This window comes from Lactuca sativa, chromosome 3, assembly GCF_002870075.4.
Source record: "Lactuca sativa cultivar Salinas chromosome 3, Lsat_Salinas_v11, whole genome shotgun sequence".
Taxonomy (NCBI): Eukaryota; Viridiplantae; Streptophyta; class Magnoliopsida; order Asterales; family Asteraceae; genus Lactuca; species Lactuca sativa.
Window position 1 is genome coordinate 279,700,040 of NC_056625.2, and position 23,372 is coordinate 279,723,411.

Below are 23,372 nucleotides of genomic sequence, written 5' to 3' on the forward strand. Positions count from 1 at the left end.
GTGGCATTGAGTGAACAGTCTTAAGAAGGTTTATAACATTCATCAAGTGTAGAATTTGGAAAAGGATTTTCTTATTTTCGTACATTTGAAATTGGAAAGTTGTGATGTCTTTGATAAGACAAAGACCAACTAGGACCAATTTTATATGGTGTTTTGTCTTGATAAAAGCTACACTAACTCTTGAATATTTGTTTGTCAAGAAATGTTTATTGACAAGAAAATCTTATATGTCAAGGATTCAGTGGGAGTCTTAATGGTCTTGAAAGGATTCAAGAACTAATCAAGAATAAACCTTATCGATCATCACTAGCACACGAGTAGAGGTCTACAACCTATCGTGTTGACATTATCTTGTTTCTGTGCCGTTTCAATCGAGTTAATTATGCATATGAGTTCTATGAGTTCTCATTTGAGTGCATAAAAGGCAAGGACCTTAATCAATGAAAAGTACATTGATGGGAAAGGGTGAGTTGCTTGACTACTTGGAAGACATGGTGGGCAGCCGTGTTACGATAAGGCAAGAAATCAAGATTGAGAAAGTTCAGTCCATATGAGTTTGAATTTGTCGTAAACTTTGGTTTTGACAAATTCACATGAATAGGAACACATACACCATTAAAATCTAAGTGTCATAAGATGCCCTCCTTCATGAAAATGACTGTGAGGAAATACTTTCACTAAAAGAGATTTTAAGAAGATTATGATTGTGATAATTGGATTCTCGAAATCGATTATGGTTACGGTATCCCTTTCCATGATTCGAATTGTGAGATTTAGCAATTAGTCTTAATTGTTTAGACACACATATGAGCTATCTAAAGGAAAGGTGTATAAGCTTAGATAAAAGATTATCAAAGCATTAGGTATTAGAAATATGGACTTAAGAAATTCAATAGGTATTGTTTTTTTGAATGTTAAGCTGTTTCTGAATACATGTCAAAGCTAGTGGGAGTATAAATGTTATGTTTATAATAATCATCGTGATAGTGGGAGCATAAATGTTATGCTTGTATGATTATTAAGGCAAGTATTGCAAGTTATAGCAATATTAATTATAGAAAACAAGAGTCATACCTCGCAAAGTTTTAAGGGTTGAATAGTTGTTTTTCTATAATTAAGGGAGAGAATATTATGCTTCATTTCAAATCTAAAGGCTTAGGTTGTGGAATGTTAATATTTTTAGTTAAAGATACATAGTGTGTTCTTAAATTTCGATTATGATTACGACATTCCTCTTCATAGTTCGAAATGTGAGAATGTAGCACATAAAATATTATGGCAGAAGATTGATAAAGTATTAAATCTTCATGTAAGACATTATGCATCGTGTCCCATACGCTTCGGGTATAGCATCGATTGCAAATGCTATAATATTTGAACATTCTAAAATTTTCCAAATGTCTAGCGCATTTAGAGGGAAAAGGACAAGAATCGGTTTTGACTAAGATAATTAAACAACTATCAAAGGACAATCCAAAGTTTGCTAAGGATTGGTCGCTTGTGAGTAGTTGGAAGTATGATATTGGATGGAGCATATCGATATTAGATAAGATTCTATTAAGAATGAGTTGTCATATGGTAAGTACGGAAAGGTTTCCATATTGGGAATTGGATATTAAGAATCTATGTCTAGATTAGAAACTTTTATGCAGAAGGATGTTCAAAGGAATGTACTTTGAGTGAGAGACATCACATCTATGGAATTGTCTTGTAACAATTTCCGATAGAAAGCTTTGTAATTCATTGGCAATAGTCATTATGACCTTAGTGCAGTGACATTACATAAGGATCATTGCATAAAATGTTAGAATCTAACATATTCTATAAGTGGCAAGAATTTGATATTCTTTCACTTGTAGAATGGATTGGGAGTTGTGAAATGAGTATGATTGGTAATGTGTTCATTTGATCTATTTCACAAAGTGAGAACCATATGTAAACATTGTGTGTATGCTAAGAGCATGGGACAAGTGTGGTAATAATTCAAGTAAGAAGTTGATTACCCGAAACAACAAATAATGAGTAATCGATATGGTGATAAATAAAAGGTGTTTTATTTATACTCAAAGGTTTGAGGCCATATGGGATTAGTATTATCCTTGTGTTTCACTTTGCATGTTTTGACTTCCTGAATAATTTAATTGGTTGTGAACAGTCAAATTATTCGAACCAGCCACAGTCGTTCATATGTTGGAAGTAGGTATGAATGAAGACTATCGTGAATTGGTGTGTGGATTGTCTAAAGAGTATTAGACATAAGCAAATGTTTGTTGCAACGTTCATGAGTGCTTATGAATATAATTTGAGCATTGGATTAAACCCACGCTCACTTGGATCACTTCATGGATTTTATCACGAGTGATTAGTGAGACGATAACATCTTATATTCTTGAAACCGAGATGTGTAAGTTGTATCTTGCGATTCGGTTGCATATTGATAATATGTAAACGCACCAGTAACTTGGTGTTATAAAACATATTGTTGTGTGTGATTCGGTGAGTGAGTGCAAGCAAGCATTGAGTCAAATTTTATCCGTTCCTTTTATCCAAAGTAGGGTGAAAGCGATATCTGTGGGCCCCTCGATGATTTAGTGATGGCACCTAAGCGCTTGGCCAAGCCGGGACTAAATTGATGTGTTCAATTGTAGTCTGTTGTCAGTCGTTATAAATCTGAATTCGGGAAACAGCACATAGACAGAGAGAATGATTTAGATCCATGTCTCAGTCTATACGATATCTAGAATGGAGGAATATATGATCCCTTATCTAAAGGACACGCGTATCTGATAAGATCGGAGTTGACAGGGACTTTGGAAAGCTACGATTGCAGATCAGGATCTGAAGTCATACGCATAATATTTATTAGACTTATCCAAGTGGGAGACTGTTGGATTAGTGTCTAAGTCCATAACTATTTTGGTATGTACTTGACCCGATGGTGCATGGTCCTTTTGGGTTGCCTTCACTAAAGCAACTTGATAGGATGAATTATGGAGAGAAAGGATTAATTATGATTTATTAATATATTATGAGAATAATATATTAAAGGAGAAATCATATTGTTTAATTAATATTAGTCAAGAATTAATAAGAATTAAGTTTGTGGCTAAAAGAGATTAATTAAACTTAAAGGACTAGAACTGTCAATTGTGTGATAGTTGAATATTGAGCTAATGGACTCCATATTAAAGGGGTGGACGAATTCTATGGGGAAACCCATTAGAAATCGTCCAAAGGCCTTTAAGAAAGGGGTACATGGGTTGCTTAGGGCCTAAGCATCCAAATTAGGGTTTCCTTGTTAGATAACCCTAATAGCCTCACTATTTAAAGAACCCTTAAGCCCCAAAAACGTGGAGAACTTGTTCTCTAGGGTTTCCACACGTTTTGGGCAGCCTCCTTCTCTTCTCTTCTTCATCCTCTTGCTCTTGGTGTTTGTGAACCATTAGAGGAGTGACATTTGTGACTCTAAGCTTTCTAAAGTCATTATAAGGAGGATTTGGGATTGTTATTGCTACATAACAATCAAGGTATGATCTAAACCCTAATTCAGATGTTATATTGGTTATAATATACTAGATCTAGGGTTTATAGTCTTGGATGAATTGCATGTACAATAGAAAAACCTAGATCCAAGCATTAGGGTTTGTATGAGCACATAGGATGTTCTTATGAATAAAACCCATCAATTGGTAGCTTGATGTATTCCATGACAAGTACCAAACCTGATATTGCTTTTGTTGTGGGTAAGTTGAGCAGGTATACTAGTAATCCTAGTGCTCAACATTGGCAAGTAGTGAATAGAATGTTCAAGTATCTCAAGGGAACCATGGATTATGGCTTGAGTTATTTGGGAAGTCCTTCGGTTTTAAAAGGTCCTTCGGATGCAAGTTGGATAACTAACATGGAGGACCATTCCTCAACTTCTGGTTGGGTATTCTTGCTTGGGGGAGGTGCCATTTCTTGGGCTTCCAAGAAGCAATCTTGCATTACAAACTCAACAATGGAATCTGAGTTTGTTGCATTAGCAACTGTTGGTAAAGAAGTAGAATGGCTAAGGAATTTAGTCTATGAGATTTCTTTGTGGTCTAAACTGATAACACCTATTTCTATCCTTTGTGATAGTGTTGCCGCTTTGGCTAAGGCATATAGCCAGGTTTATAATGGCAAGTCTAGACACCTAGGTGTTAGGCATAGTATGATTAGAGAACTAATCAAGAATGGTGTGATTTCGGTTGAGTTTGTGAAATCGCAACAAAATTTGGCAGATCACTTGACTAAAGGTCTAACAAGAGACTTAGTGCACAAGTCTGTAATCGGGATGAGATTAGAGTCCATTTAATTCTATAATGATGAGACACCCAATTCCCTCCTAATATAATGTTAGGAGTTGAATTGAACGTGGAAAGCTCATACTTATAGATTGAAACACATGAAGTATTCATCCCAAGTATGTGTTCGATTCTGCAAGTTAGCCAGGTTGAAGTTTAACTTCTTAATAATTCCTTTGATAAATGTATGTGCAGATACATGGAAAGGAGTTACCTACGTGATTGTGAAGTGTAGCCATATTTCAAGATGTTATGGACTTGATCTTGATACGATCATGAGAGGATTGGGACACACAGATTTTGTAATAGCGTTAAGTTGTATTTTTGCTAGAAATTCAATAAACTAGTATGTATTTTACTTTCTGGTATTCAAACGGGTTGATGGGTTCAATTCTTAGAACACCCTAATTCTCGAATATTTTCAAATGTATGACACTAAGTGGAAATTCAATTGTTTCGATATTTTCATTATGTACTAGTTTGGTTTGTTTGATAAGGTTATGTTTGTTCAAGGGTTACACTAAAATGGGGGAGGATTGTTGTTGATTTTAGTGTCACCATGTCATTTTAAGTAACAGGAATTAACATGTGAGCTAAGGGGCTTCATAATTTGTACTCTAATATATGTACGGGGTTGTGCAAAGTACATGCATGTATAAGATCGAATTAGAAGCCGGTTTGACGACTAGTCGGGGGTCCGGGGGCAGCTCCCCTGGATCTGGGGTTTCCAAAGGGGCAGCGCCCCTAGCGGGGTCCAAGGGGCAGAGCCCCTGGCTGGGGTCCCGCTCTAATGAAACCCTGATCTGGATCGTTTTGGGAACATAATGGAAAATTCATTTTTTTGAGGGTGATAATGGTAAAACTAACGAAACTCGTTAGTTTTGGTAACCCTAAATACTCATTAAATCTGGATTATCATGACTTGCTTCCAAAACAACTAATGACGGACCAACCCTAATGAAACCCTAGTCTCGTTTAATATATAAACAATCCTTCCTCTTCAGAAGAGGGTTACAATCTTAAGCTCTCGTTTTTCATCATATTTTCACAGAATCCTCTAGCATATTGACTTACGATTTTTGTGCCTAGAATCGTAAGTGTCCACTTGGATTATCCTAGGCTGAATTTCATGTAACCCAAACATAGGGTAGAAATATCAGTTCGGAAAGTGATATCACGATCCAAGTTGGTATCCAAATGTCCACCACAAACCCTAAATTTCCCTACATCATCTAACTTGTGTATTGAAAATTCATCTACATATACACAATCCCCATAGTAGTCATACTATTGACGTATCTCCTCCATGAAATGTTAGTGAACTTCCCCATAATGTATAAGCATGGTATAAAGGTTGTTGTATCCTTCTGAAAATTTGTTAAAGAAAATGATGAATTAGAAAATGTTGTATATCATGTTTTATAATCATAAACCAAATACTATATTTACTTACCACAAACAACTTTGGGATCCATTATGTTTGTATCTCACTTATTCTTCTTCATATTTTGATCATCTTGGAAGCATGAACGTGTTAGGGTTAATGAACCTCTTAAGTTGATAAAAGAGATAAAAGGTTTCTTGGATTTTGTTAATTATCATTTTGGGGTAAATAATGCAAACGTAGACCATAACTAAGAGTGTAACGGTGGTAAAATACACCCCAAGGAGAAAAAAAACAATTCGGATCAAAATACCCTCTTATGCAAAGCATGTGCTGTCTGTTGACAATTCAATTTAGAAGGGGTTAGTAGGCAGGACCAATATTGAATAGACTAGAAATCATGAAAACAAAATTGATACAAATCAAAATTTAGACAAAAATTGCGATATTTGCTAAACCACACAAACTATTTCTGAAATTTAGTCTTCTTTTTTTGAATTTGTTAACCTTTTTTTTTTACTTTTCTTTTTTTTTTTTTTTTTTTTTTTTTTTTTTTTTTTTGAGGTTTTTGTGATATTCTCCAAGTTTCTCCCGTTAGATATGGAAGCCATGGTGGTCGAAATGAAAACTTTTAAACTTGATGGGCCAAAAGTAAAGGGCAAAACTACAGTCCTTCCAAATCGAACAGAAGGTGGGGCAAAAAAGGGGGATGCAGGGTCAATTCTCAGTTTCTGAAGATCTTGGTTTAAGCAAGCGATCTTTGTTATTCAGGTACACATAGATCCGACCCGACGTTGTCTTCTTCTCAACCTGCTCTGGTAATCATCTCCCCTTCCGTATCTTTCTGGCTCATTGTGCTTAGGGTTAACTCGACACTCGTTTGTGAATTTGAAGCCCGATTTTATTATTAATATAACGTTCACCTGCTTCTTAATTATGTTTCTTCACTACAGTAGCGAATATCGTTTTGCTCGAAGGAATTGTCTTTAATTTATCATCCCTATTGGTGACCAATACTTAATGATGTTATAATCAATTAGAAGAATTGTTTATTGTCACTGCGTTTTACTGTTACTCTGAAGTGTATTCAGACTTATAATTGATAGATTTCGTCTTCTAGAAGTTAATCATAAAAGACTAATCAATTCGCATTAGTTTGAAGAAGAGGTATATGTGTTAAAATCAACAAGTTTGTTAAAAAGTTTTGAATTTTGGGATCTCGTGATCAACTTTTTCTGTGGTTTTACTTTTCATAAAATTACTTAATCTTAATCCAAGAAGATCATGCTCACAGGTTCATATGTTGAATTAAGATTTGACTATTAAAAGTTACATTTGGAACTGTATGGATCTATTTCACTTTAATAGATAACAAAACTACGATTGCTTAACAATTTCATGTTTTCAAAAGGTGAAAAGTTCTTATTAGCCAAGAACACTGTAAATTTACCATGTTATCTTTTTTTTTGTGCTTCTTTTAACAAATCTACTATCTCATGGTTTCTGTGGTTTCATATGAGTATTTTTGGTACATTGATTCCAAAAAAAGACGAAAGATCCTTAGTGATTCAAATAAATCTTTATGATTTTGCTATGAATACAAAACAAATGTACACAATGGTTTTCAGATTGTGGTGTTGGCATTCAAATGGAACAAGTTCTTCACCAATTACTAAAACTATCAAAACTTTATAAATTATCTTATTTTTCTTATCAAAATTTATAAAAACCTCTAATTTTTTTTTACTAATATCATCTTGTAGGTCAAAGTCAAACTGTTATGGACAGATGGAGTGGAATATTGAAGGTTCCTGTGTTCAAAGGAAGCAGAGGTCTCTACAAAGTAGCAGCATCTCTTTGTATTTCATCTTCTTCCCAAATCCCAATTGTAAGTCTATCAAAATCCAAAACACCACAAACTTATAGTCTCACTTACATTTTCACATTTCAGAATTTCCAAAATTACCCTTTTTTGCATACTATTACTAACAAACTTTCTAGACGAAAATGGTTTGATTGCAATGAAGAATCTCTAGTATATGCTTATTCAAACTACGAATTAAACTTTTAGATTTTTTTTGCTGATGTGGCGTATGTAGGTGCCTTCAATGAATGCTATATTTTTCAATGGGGATAGAGTGAAAGGCACTGGGAATCCAGTGATTGAAAGGCTTTCAGATGTTGAAAAGATTGGTGAAATAATGGTTTCAAAACTTGGTGAAAATGTTAATGTTTGGGTTATTGAAGCTTCAAAGTTTAATGGACCTTTTGCTGTTTATAAAGATTTTATTCCTTCAGTGAACAAATGGGGAGAACCAACATCATATGATCCAACTGGATTTCCTGCTTCTAATTCCCTTGTTTCACTCCTGCAAAGTTGTCTCACAGAGGTAATAATTACTTTTAAAAGTATTTATATTTTTAATTTTTGTTGTGGTTAATGATAATGAAAAATCGAGTTATTTATGCTGGGATTGGAGAGGGAATGGAATGGTTCATTCCGTTGGAATGAGGAAAAGCTGCTTGTTTTGCTTGATGGAATGGAATCGACCATTCTTTTCCTTCCATTTTGTTGAGAGGATTTTTCCTTTTTCCATTCCATAATGGAATCGAATGAGAAATTTTATATAAACCTTTTTTTTATGTATTAAAACTTAAAGGCCATGAAAATTTTCAGAAATTTTTATCATTTTATTTAAATTCTAATTTTATTTTCTAAAGTTAACTATATATTTTTTGTTATAGCTTATAATCTTATTAGGGTTTAATGAGCTTTTATTGTATATAAACCCTTTTTCATATATTAAACTTAAAGGCCATGAAGGTTTTTCAGAAATTTTTATCAATTTTAAATTACATTTTTTTTTCTAAAGTTAACTATATATTTTTTGCTATAACCTATAATCTTATTTGGGTTTAATGAGATTTTATTGTATATAAACCATTTTTATGTATTAAAATTTACAGGCCATGAAATTTTTTCAGCATTTTTTTTTATCAGTTAAAGTAAATTACAATTTTATTTTCTAAAGTTAACTATATATTTTTTTCATTATAACTTATAATCTAATTTGGGTTTAATGATATTTGATTATGTTTATACTTTATTTCTTTCATCAACTATAATAAACATATAGAGTAGATTCAAAACTATACCATATATTTACATATAACCAAAAAAAATTGTAGAAAAAATATTTATGGAATGTAATAACTCATTCCATTACTCTCCTTATAATTTTACTCGGCCCATTCAATTCCTTTGTCATTTCATATTTTCATTCCTAGACAAGTTTTCTAGGGCTATCTTCGATGATTTGGATGACAATGGCATTTATGTCTTTTTTACAGTCAAAATATTTCAATATTTACAATCTGTCATGTCCTGTCATGTCAAATTTATTTTTTTACTTTTGAGGATCACTATTGTTTTTCCTTATTCTCAGGCGAAAAATATTCTTTCAAGTAAAGTTGTAGAATCAATTTCAACGGAACCTCCAATTTCATGTTTTTCACAACCAAAAACATATCTTTTTGGATTTAGCAAGGGCGGAACGGTAATTAACCAACTAGTCACCGAACTTGCATTCTCACAAGTCATAATCCCCTTCAATTCCCAAAACAAGAATGAAATCATACCAACTTCAAAAGAAACCCTTCTAAATAGTATAACCGAAATCCATTATATAGATGTTGGTTTAAACTCTAATGGAGCATACATTAATGACCAAGATGTGATTGAAAAAATTTCTAAACGTGTGTTGGAAGTGGGCCCGCGTTTACGTTTTGTTCTTCATGGAACACCAAGACAATGGCGTGATAGTATGAGGGTTTGGATTGGGGATGAAAAAGACACGATGATTCGTCTGCTAAATGATGTATGTCAAAAAAGTGAAGAAAAGTTGATTGTTTGCGAAAGGTTTTATTTTGCGAATAAGCATGCGAATATGCAAATGCATTTTGAAGTAATTGAAAAAATGGATATAAGTTGACTCTCCTAAAAACCTTAAACCATAAACCTTAGATTTTCCAAATGTGTTTAGTATCATGTGATTTAAATCTAAATCAGGTATCAGGACCAATCAATATTGGAAATGAAACTCTTACACTGTCGGCTGGACTTTGTATTAGATTAGTGACTTGACTTGTGTAAAGAAGTTGGAGGTAGGTGATTTGTGAATATATTCATAATGTGATCCTAAATGTTAAATCAATAATGAATGTGTTGAAAATTATTGAAAATTATGAATTGATTTTGTGAATTTATGCATATATCTACATGCAAATTAATGGATCAATAATCATATCTAAAAATAAGATCATATTTTTGTATTTTATTTTTTAAATTATTGTTCAATTTTGAACTTTTCAATGTCTCTTAATGGGATGAATTTATGTAAAGGCCACAAGTGTGATGATATGCGTATGAGACATAAACTAATAAACTATAGAAGTTCAAAAGTAGAGAAAAGAACAAATATTCTATGAGAATGTTGTTATATCCATTTAAATTTAATTAAAGTCATTGAGATATATTATAGAAATCTAAAATCTAAATATTTATTTTGTTAAGTATAAATAACAAGATACTGAAAGAATATTTACAAAATGAACAAATACTCTATAAGAAATTTTTTATGTCCTTTTATATTATCTCAAAAATCCTTATAAACATTTTGGAATAACCCTCTCTCTTTTTGATCGTTGACTCAATGGTCCTTTAACTTCTTTCTCTCTCTCTCTTTTTTTTTTATTATTGTAAAATATATGTTACTGATAGAGAATGGCAATTAAGATTCCAATATGTTTAAAAACTTTGATATATTCCAAAAACAAAACACATCAAAATGCATGTACATTTGAATGATTCAACATTTCAACTGAACATGAAAGTTTCAAACTTTTGAAAAGACCCTTAATTTCTAAACAGTTTTTTTCCTTGTGTACTAATTGGATTTTTCAAAAGTATGTATTTCAAGTTTGATTTGTATTTGAAAAACAAAATTAGATGAGTTGTATCACTTAATCTTCTATTTATCTTGGTTCTGTATTACCTAATAAATACTTTTTAATGTTGATTGGCATCAATAAAATTAGAACAAGTGATTGGAATTTTTATAGAAATCTAAAACCTAAATATTAATTTTTGTTAAGAATTAATAGTAAGTATATATGCAAAGAATATTTAGGAAATGAACAAATGTTCTATGCGAATAATACTATGTCGTTTTAATTATTATTTTTAAAATCATTATAAACTTTTTGTTGAAGTTTAAAACAGCTTAGCTTAAAATTTTAAGCAAAAGTATTAGATCATTTTCAAAGAGAGGTTTTTTAAAGGTTTATTACTAATTTAAACATTTTTTTTTGTTGTTAATTTCTTCTAAATACTTGATTACCAAAAAAAAAAAAAAAAAAAACATGCTAACACGACACTCTTTCAAATTGTATTTTGTTGTAAAAAGCCATCATTTTCATATCAAGATGTTTAATATTTTCTAGCCGAAAATATCCATTAATTGTTGAGCTTAATTACAATCATAAAAAAACATACCACTAAAAGAATAATCCTTCTGTAGTTCTTTCAAATCATATCAAACAATCATATGTGACTAAACTAAATTCTATTTTCTTACAACATAATATTCCCAAAAATAAAACCGAAAGCATTTTCATATAACATATGACCAAACAAATAATGTCAAAAAACGTATACTACAAATTACTAATAACAAAAAAATAACAAAACTAATGAAGTTAGAGGGCCAAATTTGACCAATTATAATAATGTGGGGCCAAAAAAAAAAGAAAAGCATTGTAATCTCCGAAAGAATCGTTACATTCTAAGTGTTGTCAAATGGCGCCAAATACAAAAACCGGCATTTCCCGAACCGGTTATTTCTGTTTTTTTTTAATAGTTAAGCCGGCTTTCCGGAAGACCGGAACTTGGATTCCCTCTTAAAATAAAGTACATGTACGGCCATCTGTCACTATTCACTCTATATAAAATACAAAAACAAAAACAAAAATGAATATATTTCATATAAAATATATTTTCTAAAGAAATTATCAGTTCATAAAGTTATATTAGTTATATTATATTTACTTAACTAACATAAATTAGGAATAATTATTGAGGTTTTATTAATTTTTTTTCTTTTGAAAATGTTACTAAAAATGGTTAGATGCACACATATAGTAATCACTTTAGATAATAAATCTTTATGTATAATATGGTCAATCTTAAGCAATGTAAAAAAATACATTATCTAACATTTATGTCACATAATTTGGTTAAAAGAATAAAAAATTATGCAAGTAATTGATGAAACTATGAAAGTAAAAGCCGGTTATCAATATTATATATATTATATAGTTAGTGATTTTGTTGTCAAGATTTAAAACATTATACAGAATAAGATATATGTTTTTTTTTATTAAATTGAATTAATGGGATGGAAACAAGAAACATATGGGTGTATATATAGTTCACCTGCTTCAAAACAAACATAACACACATTCATTCATTCATTCCCACTTCAAGACTACAAAATATTTCAAGTTTTTGTAACGATTTCCATGTCAAAAAGCCTCATCTACTAAGCTTCTCAGGTTTCTTTCTGTCGTTCTTTGTAATCATATTTATGTTTTTTTTGTTACATTATTTCTTTTATCTTAACACAAATAGCGAATAAAAGTTGATGTAATTTCCATTGGCTTAATGACATTGTTCTTCTTATTTATGTTAATGATATTTAATCTTGTAGGTTAATATGGTTATTGATTTATTTTTTTAATTCAAACAATGAATGTCTTCGATTTTGAGGTTCAAAATATAACAAATTTGACTCATAAGAGGTAGTAACAAGAACGTATAAATATAACTAATGTGGGTTATTTAATGGGTAATTAGAAAGGTTAAATGAGGAGTTGAAACTATGATAATAAATAGATTCAAGTCATTTTGCTATATTATGTAGATAATTATCATGTAAAGTATAAACGTTTTCTATTATTGTCATATGATAAAATTTCATGAATTTATCCAGAAAACACAATATCCAAAAATTTTAACCGAAAAAAGGAGAACATGATTTAATTTTTTATTAAAAACAAAAGATCTTAGCTGTCTTCATCTAGATAAATTTTATTAATTATTATCATGTGAAATGGACAAACAGTGTACGGAATTTCTAATCTATCCAGAAAAACACACAGATTTAAAAATATAACCACAAAATCAAACAATGTTTTAAGAATTTGTTAACAATGATATACAGAGATTCAAGTTCTTTTGGGTTGGATAATCTTTTTGATCATTATCCCACAAAAGTTAGATAAATTATGAAGAGTTTATATATAAAAAGAAAATGAATAGATTTCTAAAGCTTTTTTGCACAATAATGCAGATTCATTGGTGAAGAATCAAAGCTGAAAAAATGGATGACAAGTCGATTGCTCTTAGTGCAGTTATCCGAGAAGCCATTGATTTGGTATTTTTTAGCTTTTAGTACATGAAAACTTGATATTTATTTGTTTATTATAGCATCCTAATTTCATTTACTTTTATTACAATTTACAACATTGTACTTTGAAATATCTACAAAATTATAGCAATATCATCCAAAACAAAAAAAATTTCACTGCTATAATTGGTAGTTTTTTCAAAGTACAATTTCTTGAAAAGAAAAAAATGTGGGATGCTATATTAAACATTTAAATGGAAGTATATTGTTGTTTCTTGCATTTCGCCTATATTTCTATGCTTTGATCATAGAAAATATTCAAACATTTTGTTTATTTTTTTTTCAGGAGAATGCACCATTAGAAGAAGTGTTTCAACATCTGAAATGCACAAGAGAAGGTTTAAACTCAAATGAAGTTCAAGAACGTTTGGATCTTTTTGGTTACAATAAACTTGAAGAAAAAAAGGTATTTTAAAGATTTTTTATAAGCGGGTTTCTTGCCAAAAAGGATCGATTTTTATGTCTTTTTTAAAAAAAAAAAAAATAATAAATAAATCTCTCAACAGGAAAGTAAAATCTTGAAGTTTTTGGGTTTTATGTGGAATCCACTCTCGTGGGTGATGGAAGCCGCAGCTATTATGTCTATTGCCCTTGCACGTGGAGGGGTAAATCTGTCTTTTTTTTTTTTTCTTTCATTTTATTATTCGATTGTAGTTCTTTCTTTTTCTTGTTAAATAATCATATGACTCTTGATTTATAATTCAGAACAAGCCTGCTGATTATCATGATTTTGTGGGGATCATTGTTTTGCTTATTATTAATTCAACGATAAGTTTCATTGAGGAAAACAATGCTGGAAATGCAGCTGCTGCTCTCATGGCTCGTTTAGCTCCAAAAGCAAAGGTTCATCTCCACTCGATTACTCATTAGTTATATGAAAAAAAATTATCTATGTAATTTTATTAATTAATTTATATATTATAGCATCCTTCTTTCATTTCTTCCTAATATATCTACATGATTATAGCAATGAAATCTATATACAAAACAATAATCACCTCCATAATCGGCTAAAATTTTAAAGTATAATGTCCTAATGAGAAAAAAAATTGAAAATACAATGCGCCAAAAGAAAGATTGGAAGTGAAATGGTGTAATAGAAAGAAATGAAAGTAAAATGCTATACTTTACAAATATATGAAAGTAAATTGATGTTTCTTGAATTTAGAACTTATCCATTTTTATTGTTTTTTTTTTTTAAATAAAATATCAATCTTGATTTGGTTTCCGAAATCTTGTAGGTCCTTCGTGATGGAAAATGGAGTGAAGAGGATGCTTGTGTTTTGGTTCCCGGTGATATTATCAGTATCAAACTTGGAGACATTGTTCCTGCTGATGCTCGTCTTCTAGAAGGTGATCCTCTCAAGATTGATCAGGTATCTTTCCATTCTAAAAGAATAATCTCATTCACACTAAATTTTTATATTTGTTTAAACAATTTGTTTTAACGTATTTTTAGTCTGCACTCACCGGAGAATCACTTCCGGTGACTAAGAATCCAGGAGATGGTGTTTACTCGGGTTCTACATGTAAACAAGGAGAGATTGAAGGCATTGTGATTGCAACTGGAGTTCATACTTTTTTCGGGAAAGCAGCTCATCTTGTTGAAAACACAACCCATGTTGGACATTTCCAAAAGGTTTGTTTCTCAATCATAGTTCTTATCCATATAGATGCATACAAACCAGGTTGGCCCAGGTTAATCATTAACCGGGCCAACCTAGTTCTTAATTAGGCTGGCCTGATTCTGGACCGGGCCAGCCTGATCATGAACTAGCGTCTGGTTGGTTTGTGCACCTCTATTATGAGTTTCAGAGTTAATACATATGACTTCTTATAATTTTCTTTTTGTTTTTGAAAGGTGTTAACTTCAATCGGGAACTTTTGCATTTGCTCGATTGTTGTTGGTATGATAATTGAGATCATTGTGATATATGGTATTCACCAAAGGGAATATCGTGTTGGAATTGATAACCTTCTTGTGCTACTCATTGGAGGGATACCAATTGCTATGCCTACGGTTCTTTCAGTTACCATGGCCATCGGTTCACATCGCTTGTCCCAGCAGGTAAACTCATCAACTGAAGTAACAATCATCAATTTAGAGTATGTAAAATACCATCATACATTAGTTTTATTACATATATGGCCAAAATATTTTATTTTTACCCATAATAGCAACTTATGTATAAAGTCGTTTACCGATAATAGCAACATTCTTACATTTCACTATCAATATAGGAATTTTACTTTATTTACTATCATATTACTATGATTGATAAATAAATGCAAGTAAATTGCTATTATCAGTAAAAAAATATATTAGTATGTCGCTATTATGACTAAAGAAATGTAAGTGTGTTGTCATTATTTGTTAAATATTGCCACTATTGGTAACAAAGTGTAAGTACACTATTGTTAGGGGTAAGAAAATGCATACTACTATTATGAAGTACATTGCTTATATACTTGAACTTATATGCTTGAACATGATTCGAATAGGGTGCAATTACGAAAAGAATGACTGCAATTGAAGAAATGGCGGGAATGGATGTGTTGTGTAGTGACAAAACCGGGACATTGACACTCAACAAGCTTACAGTTGACAAAAATATGATTGAGGTTTGTAAACTTTGTTTTGGGATTTTAAGAATGTGTTGGATTTTAATCTTAACATCAAAATTTAAAAAACTTAGGTCTTCGCAAAAGGGGTTGATAAGGATATGGTGGTCTTAATGGCTGCAAGGGCATCACGGCTAGAGAACCAAGATGCCATCGATGCTGCTATCGTTGCAATGCTCGGAGACCCCAAGGAGGTATTATTGTTTCTTTGAATCCATTGTTAATTTTTTTAAACAAAATTTGTTGTATTATGTAAGTATGCATATGATTTTGGTTATTGATTTTGATCCATGTTTATTTTTTGTAATGACTCGATGAAATTAGGCCCGAGCTGGGATTCAAGAGGTCCATTTTCTACCGTTTAATCCAACTGACAAAAGGACAGCGCTTACATACACCGATAAAGTCGGTAGAATGCATAGAGTGAGCAAAGGTGCACCCGAGCAGGTAAAAATATCCATCTAAATATCCAAAACATATTGCATCACAATTTCATATATGGTTAAATCAAAGAAATGACAATGCACTTTCATTGGTTTATTTATTATAGAATCCCTACTTTCATTTCTTCGTATTTCGCATTGTATTTATAATCTTTAACGACATATATTATTGTCATCTAAACACAACAATTTTCATTCCTATGGGAAGATTTTTCAAAGTAGAAAATTTTGAAATTGAAATGTTACAAATGGGCATATTTTTAAAAGTATAACAAAAAAAATTGAAGGTACAGTGATATATTATTGGGTATATTTTTAATGTTTTTAATATAGTAAAATTTGAAAGTATAATGATATAATTAGGTATATTTATCAAAGTATAATATCCTAATAAAAAAAATGAAAGTATAACACTCTAAGACAAAGAAATTATAGTAGGAAGTTGTAATATAATGAAAAACCATTGTTGTTCCTTGCATTTATCCTTTTCATATGAACCACTAAATCATTTAAAATCGTTGTGTAGATCCTCAATCTTGCACATAACAAATCAGAAATCGAAAAAAGAGTACATTCGATAATCGACAAGTTTGCAGAACGTGGTCTTCGATCCCTTGGAGTTGCTCGTCAGGTAACTTGACACCTCATTGTCAAGCATCTTTCCATTTATGGAAAGTGAAATTGTTTTGCAAATTTCTTCTTCTTCTTATTATTCTTATCTTCTTCAGGAAGTACCAGCTGGAAACAAAGAGAGCTCTGGTGGCCCATGGGAGTTTGTCGGCCTTCTTCCACTCTTTGATCCACCACGACATGATAGTGCTGAAACAATCCGGCGAGCTTTAGATCTTGGTGTGAGTGTTAAGATGATAACAGGTACTTTCTTATTGTTTGCAACTTCTGATATTGTTACATATTTTAAAGCTTTCTTGATTCATGTGAGTGACATATTGGTTAAAATCTGTCGCTATTGGTTTGGTTTTTAGCGATAGATTAAATGTGTTGCTGAATCTTTGACTGAATTGTATGGATGAATTATGATTAATTGTAGGTGATCAATTGGCAATTGGAAAGGAAACTGGAAGAAGGCTAGGAATGGGGACAAACATGTACCCTTCTTCAGCTTTGCTTGGAGATAGCAAAGATGGTTTTGGAGCTTTACCGATTGATGAACTTATTGAAAAAGCCGATGGTTTTGCCGGTGTATTTCCTGGTGAGTAAGAAATCTTTGTTACTTACTAAATATTAATATTATAAGAGGAAATGGTATCGGCTGTGTTTTTGATTTTTTAACTTAGGGGTTATTTGATAAAAATGAACCATTTAGTGTTGATTTATTCTAACCTATTAATGGTTAAGAGAAGTTAGGTTTCGTTAATTCTTCAACTGTTCAAAGGCTTTTGTTTAGAGGTTGTATCAAACACGTTGAATGCTAAACTATAAAATGGACTTAATGAGAATATGACCTAGGGATTGTTTCGATTTTTGCTTTTCATTAAGATGTGTGTCTTGATAAAATATTGTATAGATAATGTCTGTTTCTGTTTCTTTTCTAGACCGAATAAACCATCTAAGTGAGACTAAATAACTATTTTATCCTTAAATTGATAAAAAAAAGTCATTGATATTTGTGAGAGGAGTTGGAACTTGGAAGGAAAAAAGATCAGATAGGTAAAGGGTTAGTGTCTTTATACATTAAGCTATGTTTATTTTTGTTTTTTGTTTAACCCATTAAATCATTCTATCCATATTAAGTGCTCAACCTATTACATCCATTAAGGAAACCGTTCTATATTGGTGTCCCGATTAAGTGCTCAACCTATTACACCCATTAAGTCAAAAAGAAACAACTATATATGAATGTTTCATTTTGACTAGTTAATGTAGAAAGAACATACATAATAAAGAAAGTCAATGAGAGCATCCTAACATTTTTATAAATTTTGCACTCATTTATTATTTTTTACTTTCATTTTCCCAAGTGTGGACTCATCTTCCCCATTGTTTTTTTTTTGTTTGACATCATTTATTTCATATTTCAGAACATAAATATGAGATAGTTAGAAGACTACAAGCTCGAAACCACATATGTGGAATGACAGGTGATGGTGTGAATGATGCACCCGCCTTGAAAAAAGCAGACATCGGAATCGCGGTTGCCGATTCCACTGACGCTGCCCGAAGTGCTTCCGATATTGTTCTAACCGAGCCCGGATTAAGTGTCATTATTAGTGCCGTCTTAACTAGCCGTTCCATATTCCAAAGAATGAAGAATTACACGGTAATTACTTGTTAATTGCAAGAAATAGCAACATACTTTCATTAAATTGTTTACTCTAGATTCCTACTTTCATTTCTTCCTATTACAACATTGAACATTGAAAAATTATACCAATTATACAAAGCAAGTTTTGTTGGTGTAATCGGGTATATTTTTCAAAGTACAATGTTCAAATATACAAATAAAAGAATTTCAAAGTACAATGTTATAAATTGGTAGATTTTCCTAAGTGCAATTATTAAATGTACATTGCGGATTTTCGCGTTTGAGATAATCACGATAATTATTTATCATTTTGTGGGTCCGAATAATTTTTTTTTTTTTTTTCCTTTCTACAGATATATGCTGTTTCTATCACAATCCGAATTGTGGTAAGTGTTATAGCACAATAGTACGTAATATGTAGCATAATCTTTACTGATTTGATTTTAAAAAGAATCATGTTTGACCTCAAAAGTCAAAATTATTTCTGTAGACTTTGACTCCAACGGTTGACTTTTTTTTTTCGCCTGCATTACAGCTAGGTTTTATGATGCTGTGTGTTTTCTGGAAGTTCGATTTCCCGCCTTTCATGGTTCTTGTTATAGCCGTTCTTAATGATGGTAAGTCAATGCATTCCCAACAAACTTTTTTTTTTGACTTAATACATAATTGTTGACTTAATACATCTATGTGTAATTCAGGCACAATCATGACGATATCAAAAGATAGAGTAAAGCCATCTCCCATTCCCGACAGTTGGAAGCTCACAGAAATCTTTGCAACCGGAGTGGTTCTTGGCGCTTACCTCGCCCTAATGACCGTTATTTTCTTCTGGATAGCATACGAAACTAACTTCTTCCCGGTATACCCCCTTTCCCAACCAGTAAATTTACCATTTTACCCTTTGCTATGTACTTGATTTAAATCTCACATCATGCATTTACCTCAGGGGTTCTGACAATTATCTTTCTTGTTTCTATTGTAGAACACATTTGGTGTGAAGGATTTGAACTCGAAACACCGTGACATGTCTGTAGAAGCTGAATCAAAACCCTTAAATGAGATGATGGCGTCAGCCGTTTATCTTCAAGTCAGCACTATCAGCCAGGCGTTGATCTTTGTGACAAGGTCTCGGGGGTGGTCTTTTACTGAGAGACCGGGTCTATTGCTTGTGATTGCATTTGCTATTGCGCAACTGGTAAAACTAATTTCGTTGATTCTGATGAAGTGTAGGGTAGATATTTTCGGGGGTTTTTAGGGTTTTGAATTTTTTTCAGGTGGCGTCGGTGATATCGGCGACTGTGACGTGGAAACTTGCTGGAATCCGGGAGATTGGGTGGGGGTGGACTGGGGTGATCTGGTTGTTCAACATCTTGACTTACATGCTTCTTGATCCTATCAAGTTTGCTGTTCAGTATGGGCTGAGTGGAAGGGCTTGGGGGTTGGTTGTGGAGAAAAGGGTAAGTTTCTATTCTCCACAAGGCTATGTGATTAAGTGTTGTGTATATAAATGACATTTAGGTATGATAGTGTAACATTGACAAACTAGCTGATAAATAAAAAAGTGTTGAAAAGCTAGCAGTTAAATAAAAAGCTAGCAGATAACAGAAAAACTAACTGATAAAAAATGACGAGTGGTAAAACTAGCTGAAAATCTTGTTGAAAAATATGAAATGACATAAAAAGACATTTAAAAGAATATGTTTTTATAATTAATTAAAGGGTATATTTGGAAAATTTTAAAAAAGTTTCTAAAAAGCTAGTCTAAATAGATTTTTAAAAAGCTAGCTTATAAGCTATTTTTTAGCTTGCCAAACATGGTAACTTAAAAAAACTCGAAAAATAAACTAGCTTTTCAACTAGCTGTGGCTTGCCAAACTTAGTCTTAATAAATATTTGAGAAAAGAAACATACTTAGGGAAATAAAAGGAAAAAAAATAAGTGAAAGTAAATTTGTAAAAAGTTGTAACTTACCGGAGAAAATTTGACTTTCTTGACATTCTCTAATAAGTCGATCTTTTTGCATAAAATAAACACCATATATATTTCACTTATGTCTCATTAAACCTATTAAATAAAAATTAGATGACTAACTACAAGAAATAGTAATATATGTTCATTTAATTGTTTATCACAACAACCTATTTTTATTTATTGTGTTACAAAACTATAGTTTCAATATTTTTCACATTGTGCTCTAAAAAAAATCTAACCATAGAATTGTAGTATCACCTTTCTTCTTACTAGGATATTGAACAACTGTGTATTTAAATGACATTGTTATAATTGAGTAAATTTTTCCGACTACACATTCTTATAAGAATAAATTAAAGGGAGATATTATAAATCGTTCTTTTCAAACTCCTATATGATTCACCCTTATTTGTTTTCAGACGGCCTTCACAACAAAGAAGGACTTCGGGAGGGAAGCTCGTGAGGCGGCTTGGGCAACGGAGCAACGCACGTTGCACGGACTCCAGCCTGTAGAACCAAGAATGTTCTCCGAGCAAGGAACTTTTCGGGAGATTAGTCTAATGGCGGATGAAGCAAGACGACGCGCTGAAATTTCAAGGTATGCTTGTAGGTCCTATTTGATGCGGGACTCGCATAATAACATTCATTTTAGGGTCATATTAATGGGTATGAGACCTAAAAAATAACAACTAAGAGCATCTTTAATGGAATGAGGATGAAAATGTTGAATATTTAAAATCAACCTCAAAACTAGCTTTTTAAAATGCCCTTTTTGGGTCGAATAATTTCACCACCGATATTAACTAATTTTTTTTGAGTTATTATTTAATACAATTAAGTCCCTCTTAATCAATGATATTTCATTTTACTCCCAAATTATAGGTAAATGTAAAATTCTTATTTTTTATTAAATAATTAATTCTTTTAATAAATATTAATTAAATAATATTTCACTTTAATGTTTGATATCAAATATTAAATTCTTAGTTATAATATAATTATTTTGGTATTTTTTATAACTATATACCTAAAAATTTATCATCTTTAATGTTTGGGGAAAATGCCAAAAAAGTTTAATTTTAATTGTCAAAATTTATGTATTGTAATTTAATTAAATAATTATGTCACGTAATATCTACTATAATAAATGAAGGTTTTGTTGCCACATGTCATCTTCTCATTTATTTGGACACATGACATTTTTTAGATTTTTAAAATTTTCTATTTTCCACTTGTCATTTTATTGTATTTTTCATTTTATTAAATTAAAATTTCACATTTAATATGTAAGGTAATATATATGTAAGATATTTATTAGACAGAGTTTATATATGTAATGTATTCAATACATTAAAACTTTCTTAATTTTAATAATTCAAAAATTTTCTCATTCTTCTTATAATTTTGAACTTTTCAAATTGTTAAAATTTCATATTTAATTTTTTTAAATAAACTCATGTAATACATGGGTCTCACACCTAGTTTTATTTTAAAGTATTGATGTTAATTAAATATTTTTATTGTGTAATATTTCATTTTAAAAAAATTGACCTTTAAGTAGAAATGACAAATTTAAATGAGGGGGTTTTATAATACATACCAAAAAAACGGAAATAACTTAGTTAATTATAACAAAAGAAAAAGTTTTTCAAAATGGTCAATCATTAAAGAGAATTTACGTTGATAAGTTTTTGTTTGATAAAGCCAGTAGAGAATGATGTGGCAAAGCAAAAAAGTTATGTTTAAGGTCGATTTATGGATGCTCTAAGATCCTTTTTTTTCCTTTTCGATGAATTTACTTATTAATTTGATTAATGTAGGTTGAGAGAACTTCATACACTAAAGGGGAAGGTTGAGTCTTTCGCTAAGCTAAGAGGATTAGACATTGATGCAATGAACCAACACTACACAGTTTGATCAGAGCCTTATTCTATTTTCAATATTTTTTTTGAAACCGGAGTGAAGAAACCTAAATACATCTCCGTTGTGGGAATTGAACTAATTTATGTGCACCAATTTATTGTTAATTTTGTATGTTTTTCATAATTCGTTGGATTTTATTAGTGTTATTCTTCGGTTATAGTGCTTCCATAAGACAAAAAAGATGGAGATATATATCTTGAAAGAACTTTTTCATTCACTTGTTTCCATAACTAGAATTAATCAGTTTATTTAGATTGGTTTCATGGCTCGTCAAGTTTTTGAAAAAAGGATTGACATCAAGCTCAAGCTTTAGCTGTTTGGAATGAATTGTATAAATAATGCTTTAAAAAATAAATGGCTAATGCCATAAAAAGGTTTAAATTTTCAGTATTTTATCGATATTGCCCAAAATTAGATTTTATGTTTGTTTATGCCTCAAACTTGCATTAATTTGTTTGTTTTTAGCCCTTAGCCGGTTTTTACCTTCAGAAGTCGGTCACCCCTTAGCCCCCTTAGCTTAACTGATTTGATTGGACGAACCTGCTAAGTCGCATGCAATGTTAGTGTTGTTGACGTGTGTTTTCAAGGGAATAACATACAAAATAGAGAGTTTATAGATTCTAACTAGTGTTAGAAGGTAAAACACAAAACTCCTTTCATGTTAGTGGTTAAAGGTCTCCCCATGGGAGTAGGAGACACGGGTTCCAATCCGTCATCCTCCCATTTCGTATGTTTTTTCCTTGAAGACACAAGTTAACAATGTTGACGAGACATTCGACTCAGCAGGTTCGTCCAATAAGCTAAGTGTGACCGATTTCTCGAGGTGAAAACCGACTAGAAGCTAAAAACAAACAAATTAATGCAAGTTTGAGGCATAAAAGGATATTAAATCCAACTTTGGGCAAAACCAAC

The 23,372-nt window shown here is 31.4% G+C and overlaps 2 protein-coding genes across 3 annotated transcripts; both read left to right on the forward strand.

Moving 5' to 3' along the window:
• The first annotated feature begins 6,256 nt into the window (after nucleotides 1–6,256).
• Nucleotides 6,257–9,984, forward strand: LOC111877376 (uncharacterized). Of its 2 annotated transcripts, none has more exons than XM_023873906.3 (4): nucleotides 6,257–6,530; nucleotides 7,476–7,600; nucleotides 7,812–8,102; nucleotides 9,159–9,984. In XM_023873906.3, the coding sequence occupies exons 2-4, from the start codon at nucleotides 7,493–7,495 to the stop codon at nucleotides 9,702–9,704; spliced, it is 945 nt and encodes a 314-aa protein (XP_023729674.1). In that variant the 5' UTR covers nucleotides 6,257–6,530; nucleotides 7,476–7,492; the 3' UTR covers nucleotides 9,705–9,984. The 2 variants fall into 2 exon arrangements, with proteins under 2 accessions (XP_023729674.1, XP_023729675.1); XM_023873907.3 differs by having other exon boundaries at nucleotides 6,257–6,483.
• A 2,254-nt stretch (nucleotides 9,985–12,238) lies between these two features.
• LOC111877378 (plasma membrane ATPase 1) lies at nucleotides 12,239–22,614 on the forward strand. Its single transcript, XM_023873909.3, has 22 exons — nucleotides 12,239–12,324; nucleotides 13,122–13,205; nucleotides 13,525–13,644; nucleotides 13,745–13,843; nucleotides 13,944–14,081; nucleotides 14,480–14,614; nucleotides 14,698–14,877; nucleotides 15,100–15,306; nucleotides 15,741–15,860; nucleotides 15,935–16,054; nucleotides 16,185–16,307; nucleotides 16,830–16,934; nucleotides 17,032–17,176; nucleotides 17,352–17,513; nucleotides 18,343–18,581; nucleotides 18,920–18,952; nucleotides 19,102–19,183; nucleotides 19,265–19,425; nucleotides 19,549–19,761; nucleotides 19,841–20,023; nucleotides 20,957–21,135; nucleotides 22,358–22,614. The coding sequence occupies exons 2-22, from the start codon at nucleotides 13,152–13,154 to the stop codon at nucleotides 22,452–22,454; spliced, it is 2,895 nt and encodes a 964-aa protein (XP_023729677.1). The 5' UTR covers nucleotides 12,239–12,324; nucleotides 13,122–13,151; the 3' UTR covers nucleotides 22,455–22,614.
• Nucleotides 22,615–23,372: the final 758 nt, after the last annotated feature.